Below are 8,013 nucleotides of genomic sequence, written 5' to 3'. Positions count from 1 at the left end.
ATCCTTCTCCCTACAGATAGCAATAAACTACTCATGCAGTGGAAAGGTCCGTTTACTGTTGTTGGAAAAGTTGGTATATCCGATTACAGGGTAGATGTACAGGGCAAAACAAAGACTTTCCACGCCAACCTTTTGAAGAGATACCTGGAAAGAGATCCTCCTACAATCATCAGCTCGTGTGCTGTCAGTGAGGAAGAATAAACGGAGAGCGAGAATTTTGAAAGTGATTTCCCACTGGAATCTCATCTACCAAAATCCACAGAAACTTATCAAGATGTGAACATTGACAACGATCTATCAGATCCGCAGAAAGACGAAAACTCCTTCTAGACTTTCAGGATGTTCTATCTGATATTCCTAATCGTACAAATCTTGCTCAGCATGAGATTCACTTGACAACAACCGATCCGATCCGAAACAAGCCGTATCAAATTCCGTTTGCTCTGCGCGACGCGGTTTGAGGCGAAATAAAGAAAATGATTGAAATGGGTATCATAGAATCTTCGGAATCTCCATACGCGAGTTCTATTGTCGTGACGAAAAAGTCAGATGGCTCGAAAAGAATATGCATTGATTTCAGAAAACTTAATAAAGTGACGGTATTTGACGCCGAACCAATGCCCGACCCGGAAGAAATTTTTGCTAAGATCGGTAAAAGTAAATTTTTCACGAAAGTAGACCTTTGCAAAGGCTACTGGCAAATCCCCATGCGAGACGAACACAAAGATCTCACTTCATTTGTTACACCTGACGGTTTGTTTAGATTTACAGTGATGCCGTTCGGTTTATCGAATGCAGCAGCTACTTTCAATCGTATGATGCGGGTTTTGTTGAAGGGTTTGAAAAACACATATAGCTTTACTGATGATATATTAGTTCACACTGAATCTTGGGATGATCATATCATTGCATTGAGGGGTTTGTTAGAAAGACTTAGATCAGGAAAGTTGAGTGCAAAACCACCAAAATGTTTTGTAGGTTTTAACTCCCTTGATTTTTTAGGTCTTTCCATTGGAAATGGTGTTTTGTGTCCAAACAATGAAAAACTCGAAGCAAGTAAGAATGCTCCTCGCCCAGAGACCAAGAAACAGGTACGATCGTTTCTCGGACTCATCGGTTTCTATCGTAAATTTGTGCCCAATTTTGCATCTGTTGCCTGTCCTTTGACAGATTTAACGAAAAAAGGTGTCCCAAACAAAATAAATTGGCAAGATCATCATGAAAAAGCTTGTAGTTCGTTGAAATCTTTGCTTTTGTATGCTCCTATTCTGAGATTGCCCGATTTCCAGAGAGATTTCTATTTGAGAACTGATGCCTCAGAGTATGGTATAGGTGCAGTTTTGTTGCAAGAGCATGAGCGAAAGTTCCCAATTGCGTATGCAAGTCGCAAGTTGAATGAAAGAGAAAGAGGTTATTCAGTCATTGAGAAAGAATGTTTGGCTATAGTATGGGCAGTGAAAATATTCCAAGCATATCTGTACGGTAGAACTTTTGTTCTCGAGACTGATCATCAACCTTTGGTGTATCTCAATAGATCAAAGATTTCAAATGGAAGGTTGATGCGTTGGGCAATATTTTTGCAGTCATACAATTTCACGATACATGCTATCAAAGGTATTGACAATGTAAGTGCTGATTTTTTTAGTCGTCACGTGAGGTAGCCTGTTTGTGTATTTTTGGTCAAAATATGGTTTCTCAATTTTGAAACTTGAAAGGGGAGGTATGTCACAATTTTGTATATATGTTTAATTAAAGTTTTAGTAGTCTATTAATTTTTGTGAGTAACGGCGCTCTATAGAGTGCCACGGTCAGCTAGTCATTGTTTGTTAGACCGGTTTTCGTGCCGGTGTAACGAAGAATTTTGACCCGGGTGGAAAATTGACCCGGGGGTCATTTTTCAACGTTGAATAATGAGACGAAAGGTGTTGAATAAAGACCCTAATCCGTTGAAAATTGACCCGCATCGTGGAATTTTGATCATGAAACCGGTTCAAAATTCAACAGCAATGAAGCACAAAATAACGAATCAATATTATAACTTGAGTTTATTTAATTAAAAATAATCAATTTATACATATTTATTCTTTATATTTATATGTTGCAACGGGGGGGGGGGGGGGGGGGGGTTAATTTACATATTATCCCTTTAAATATGTAATAACTATTTTATTCATAATAAACTTTTCGCGTATAATTGCTGTTTTGTGTGATATCTATATTAATATTTCTTAAAAAATATATGTTTTTTAAGAATATTTGTATATGTCACAGGAATAATTATTTTAGTTAATTAGTATTCACTTCGCTATAACCGAGTTTTACTGTATTTGCGTTCACTTATTTCAAAATTTCATGTTTTCATTTCCCATTGTTCATTTGTTTTCATTCACACCGCTTCATTCACACCCCTGCGAATGTTATTGTCATTTAAATTTTAGACCACGTGGTTTTGTTTGACCTTTTAAGTTTCGCAGTAAAAATCATACCTCGTCTTAATAGTCTATTTCATGGAATCTAGGTAATTGTAGACAAAAATAGAATCTTGAGGTTTAGTGAATTTAAATTTTATCTTCATTAATTGGTGGAAAAATTTGTTCTAGAAATAATTTAAATGTAAATAGTTTTTGTCTGCTGTTGTTACAATTAACATGCTAAGTAGAGACCCCCCCCCCCCCCCCCCCCCCCCGAGGATTAATTTTTGATCCGCGCCTGACCTAGTAATAGCATCAATAGTGAAACAGACTATACTATTTTATGCAGAATGTCTCTTGAAAATGGCTCGATATACAAAGTTTTTATGAAAAACAGACACCCATTGTTTATTTAAAAACATGGTATTGCACACCACAAGCATCAAACATGGCTATGATTTTATTAATCAACCCAATGGTTATATTTTCAACCACTTAACACGTGGTTGAACACGAACGATAACTCTGTTCTGAATATTATCGTTTAGTATAGATAACCGCTAGATGGTGAAATAAGACATATATCTTAAAAGATTTTTATGTATTAACATAAGTCAAAGTAGGATATGATATGAAAAACGACCAGTACTTATATATTTAATTCAGGTTGAAAGATATAACAACGTTTTATCGAGCACGTGGTTTGCTATTTATAGTTTGTTTACTAAGGGTGGTTTACGCGTAGTAATACTGGTTAGACCAGTTATTAGGGCATGACTGGTATGCTTTGTGATTTTAAGTTATTCGAGCTCAAGACTTAGCGCTGTTTACACGCTTTGCAATGTCGGACTCTGATAGCGTTTTGTTGGGCGGGGACACCGACAAGAGTTCTTCAACTCCAGCCGCCGATATAACGGACACTTTCAACCTATTTAAGTGTTACTTGGATTCTTCGCTAAACTCGTTCAAGAAGGAGCTTTTGGACAGCCAAGAAGGTAGAGAAATTGATTTAGAGAAAAAACTTAAAAAAGACATAGCGTCTTCATTAAAGAGTCCGGGCAATAAAATACAGTTTGAATTCAATGAAGAAATCATCGTAGATTTGCAAAAGTTAAAGAAAAAAGTAAAATCTAAGAGTGAGTGTGAAGCATTCGATAGCATCATAACAAAGTTGTCTAAACGAAATAAACTTATCCGTATAGCAGACAATTCTCCAGCAGGGTGGGCCACAGTTCATCAATATGAGCACAACGACATCGCCTCTGATTCGGACGATGACAAAAAACTACGACAGGCAGAAAACAGAGCTTTGCGTGCTATTAAAGAGAAGAAGAGGTTCCAGCCATACAAACCACGCCCTTCCGGCTACAGCGCTCCTCAGCCTGCTACTGGCAGTATTCCTTCCGCTGCTGCTGGAAGTCAACAGCAGCTTTTTCGTGGCTTCGGGAAACGCCGTGAACCATCTTCCTACGACATCTGTTTCCACTGCAAGTCAGTCGGGCACTGGAGGAAACACTGTCCCCTGTTCAGCGCCGCCAATCAGTCAAGCGGTTCGGGATCAGTTAGTAAATGATAAGTATGACGATTTTGATTTCATGGCTTATGAAAGTTTCTGTAATTTGAAAGAAAATGATATCATATCTTAACATCAAATCTATTTGAAAAATTTAGAAAGCTTTAGAGATTCTAAAGGTGTAAAGCATCGGTTAAGAAATGCAGTACAATTTTGGAAGAGTATAAATGCATCTGACTTCATTATCAGTACTATTAGCACTGGCTATGTAATTCCATTTATTATGCCACCAAAAGAAATGTACATGAAAAATAATAAGTCTGCCATACTCAATGCTGAATTTGTTTCTGACACTGTTTCAGAATTGTTACTTTCAAGTTGTATTATACAAGTTCCTTTCATACCTGTTGTGGTAAATCCGCTAAGTGTAGCAATGAACAGTTCTGGTGAGAAGAGGTTAATCCTTGATCTGAGTGTTTTGAACAAGTTTGTAAGAAGAGACAAAGTGAAATTTGAAGACTGGAAAATAGCATTGCAATATTTTCAAAAAGGGTTTCATATGTTTAAATTTGACCTTAAGTCTGGTTATCATCATATAGATATTTGCTCAGCACAACAAACTTTTTTGGGTTTTTCTTGGAATAATTTATTTTATGTATTTACAGTTTTGCCTTTCGGTCTTTCTTCGGCACCTTACATTTTTACAAAGTGTTTACGACCAATGGTGAGATACTGGAGGCAGTCGGGTGTCAACATTGTGTTGTATTTAGACGATGGCCTGGGATTGGCTGAATCATACGAGAAAGGGGTATCTGATAGCCTTTTCGTTAAAGATTCCTTAGAAAATGTTGGGTTTTTGAGAGACGTATACAAGATTGTAAGAGCACTTTAGCAGATTTGTTTCATAGATTACCAAAAATTACTGCAAGACAATTGGCTCAGTTTACGGGCAAGGTTATTTCTATGGGACCAGTGATCGGTAACATTAGTAGATTTATGACAAGAAAGTGTTATGAAATTATCGAGTCCCGATTTGCATGGGATAGTTTGATTAGATTTGATAGTTCACATGAGTTTTTGCAAAAACTTTCGTTCTGGTCGAAGAATTTGGACATGTATAACTGTCGTTTTATGAAAGATTATTCTAAATCAATTGCTATTTTATGCACAGATGCTAGTTCAGTAGCTGCAGGAGCTGTATGTCAATTATCAGGTACACACAAGTACTTTCACAGTAATTTTTCAGAAGTAGAGAGTGCACAAAGTTCCACCTGGCGAGAACTTAAGGCAATTCAGCTTGCTTTATTTTCGTACAAAGAAAACCTTAGTGGGAAGTCTGTGAAAATATTGACTGACAGTAAAAATTGTGTTTCAATCGTCCAAAGTGGTAGCACGAAAAATGATTTACATGTAATTGCTCTTTCTATTTTTCATTTGTGTTTGCAGAGAAAAATTTCGTTAGATATTGCATGGATTCCCAGAGAAATGAATGAAACGGCAGATTATTTAAGTAAATAAGTGGATTACGATGATTGGTCTGTATCTGATGAATTTTTTGAATTTATGAAAAATATGTGGGGCCCTTATACAGTGGACAGATTTGCAAATTATCTTAATAAGAAATTACCTAGATTTAACTCTTTGTTCTGGAATCCCGGTACTGATGCAGTTGATTGTTTTTCTCAAGATTGGAGTTCAGATAATAATTGGCTAGTGCCACCTATTCATTTAGTCATGAGAAGTTTAAGGCATCTTATGTATTGCAGATCACGAGGTACTTTGATCGTTCCTTATTGGCCATCGGCGCCGTTTTGGTCTATGATTTTTGGACCGGATATGACATATAGAAGTTATGTTACAGATGTTATTCAGTTTAATGATGTAAGAGGTATTTTGTGCAGAGGCACGTCTAAGAACTGTATATTTGGGACTGAAAAATTTCATGGTTCTTTATTGGCTGTTAAACTTTGTTCTGTATGAGCAGATTTGAACATGGTCCTAGTACTGTTGTACTGAGTGACGTGGTTAGATGCTTGAATTGTGCATTTGTATGTATCTGTTGCATATATTTTATGCTATTGCAGAATGACGACTGATGAGATGATATTGTGTAAGACACGGTCCTAAGAGCATTAGGCATTAGTGACATGGTCTTGGAATTTGTTTTTGACATGGTCCCTGTTATGGACAGAGCGACATGGTCAAATTTGAAATAAAATAATGTGAGGGACTAACAAATGTTTCCGTGTTTACATTTTTCAGATGTTTTCCAAACAGGAAGATGGGCCTCAATTCAGACATCGGGGGAAAATTTGGCGGACCTGAAGTTCTTCTGTGAAAATTCCAAATCTGAAAGTACTTTTAGTAAATATCGGTATGCCTTTAATTCATGGATAAAGTGGTGTTATTCGCAAAGTCCTAAAGTGCAACACTTCCCTGCTTCTGATTTCAACGTTTCCATATATTTGATTAATTTATCAAAACAATTTAACTCTGTTGCAAAAGTTAATGAAGCCTTTTATGCCATTTCTTGGGCTCATGAAATTTCAGGAACACAAAATCCTTGTCATTCATCATTAGTCGTTTCAGTTTTGGAGGGAGCTCGCCGCTTAAGTGCTAAACCTGTTACCAAGAAAGAACCAATAACTTCTGAAATTTTACAGCAAATAGTGAATCGTTACGGGACCGGAAGTAGCAGTTTACCAGACATTCGAATTTCATGTATGTGTCTATTAAGTTATGCAGCTTTTTAACGTTTTTCAGAACTGGTCAACTTAAAACGCTCTGACATTACATTTTATGAGGACCATCTTTCTTTGTATATCTCTAAGAGTAAAACAGATAAATATAAGACTGGGAGTAATGTAATAGTTTCTAAAACAAATAATGTTACTTGTCCGTATGGTATGTTACAATTGTATTTGAAAATTGCTGACATTGCTTCGGATTCTGATTGTTTTATTTTCAGGGCGTTATCATTTTGTAAAAAATCTGGTAAATATAAATTAAGAAATTTTGGACCATTGTCTTATAGTAGAGCAAGGGAATTATTACTTAATGCTTTGGAAAGTGTTGGTGTGGATAAGTCCAAACTTGGTCTTCACAGTTTAAGGTCAGGGGGCGCTACTGCGGCTGCTAATGCTGGTGTGAGTGACAGACTGTTTAAGAAGCACGGCAGGTGGCGCTCTGACAACGCAAAAGACGGTTATGTTCATGAAAATGTAAAATCATTGATGTCTGTGTCTCAGTCATTGAATATTTGAATGTGTTCAATAATAAATATAACTTACAGTTTTTCTTTTCCCCTTTCTTTGTTACGTTCGAAATGCGCTAGTCTTGGAGCACTTACCCATAATCAGTGTTGTTATGATTGAATAAGGTTGTAAATATTTTATGTTCGTTTGAGATAGTTCGAATTAGAACATAAATATATTTAATTCAGGTTGAAAGATATAACAACGTTTTATCGAGCACGTGGTTTGCTATTTATAGTTTGTTTACTAAGGGTGGTTTACGCGTAGTAATACTGGTTAGACCAGTTATTAGGGCATGACTGGTATGCTTTGTGATTTTAAGTTATTCGAGCTCAAGACTTAGCGCTGTTTACACGCTTTGCACCCACCCGCCCACCCACTTATACATAATCATTCATGTATTGGGTTTGATTGCACAAAATATTAATAAAATGCATAATGCTATAATATTTCTGTTGCAGATAATGAGTTTTGTCCCAAGAATTCGACATATATTAACGCGGTATCTATGTATTTTATTGAATAAATACGCTAGTCTTGGAGCACTTACCCATAATCAGTGTTGTTATGATTGAATAAGGTTGTAAATATTTTATGTTCGTTTGAGATAGTTCGAATTAGAACATAAACGTATTTTGAAAATATTATTCGAGCACTTATACTTCCGCTCGAAATTACACAGGAACTAAACATATCTCGGTGAAGTCTCGTGAACTTTCATTCGAGCACCTCTGGATTAATTACATACTTAGCAACGATAAAGAAAACATTCCGAACACATTCGCAGGGGTGATTCATTCATACAATCATTCATAGTATGATAGTAGTACGGGAG

At 36.4% G+C, this 8,013-nt stretch overlaps 1 protein-coding gene across 8 annotated transcripts; it reads left to right on the top strand.

The window, feature by feature from the left end:
* Positions 1-3,068: 3,068 nt before the first annotated feature.
* Positions 3,069-7,218, top strand: LOC136269554 (uncharacterized). Of its 8 annotated transcripts, none has more exons than XR_010710606.1 (4): positions 3,069-3,987; positions 4,590-4,903; positions 5,096-5,137; positions 6,187-7,218. XR_010710606.1 is itself a non-coding variant. In XM_066074479.1 (4 exons), the coding sequence occupies exons 1-2, from the start codon at positions 3,253-3,255 to the stop codon at positions 3,982-3,984; spliced, it is 522 nt and encodes a 173-aa protein (XP_065930551.1). In that variant the 5' UTR covers positions 3,075-3,252; the 3' UTR covers positions 3,985-3,987; positions 4,590-4,903; positions 5,096-7,218. The 8 variants fall into 8 exon arrangements, 2 of the variants coding, with proteins under 2 accessions (XP_065930551.1, XP_065930550.1); XR_010710603.1 differs by having other exon boundaries at positions 5,096-6,645; positions 7,031-7,218; XR_010710604.1 differs by adding an exon at positions 4,287-4,370 and having other exon boundaries at positions 5,096-7,218.
* Positions 7,219-8,013: the final 795 nt, after the last annotated feature.

This window comes from Magallana gigas, chromosome 2, assembly GCF_963853765.1.
Source record: "Magallana gigas chromosome 2, xbMagGiga1.1, whole genome shotgun sequence".
NCBI lineage: Eukaryota > Metazoa > Mollusca > Bivalvia > Ostreida > Ostreidae > Magallana > Magallana gigas.
Note: the sequence above shows the minus strand (reverse complement) of the source record. Positions and strands in the feature narration are given on the sequence as shown.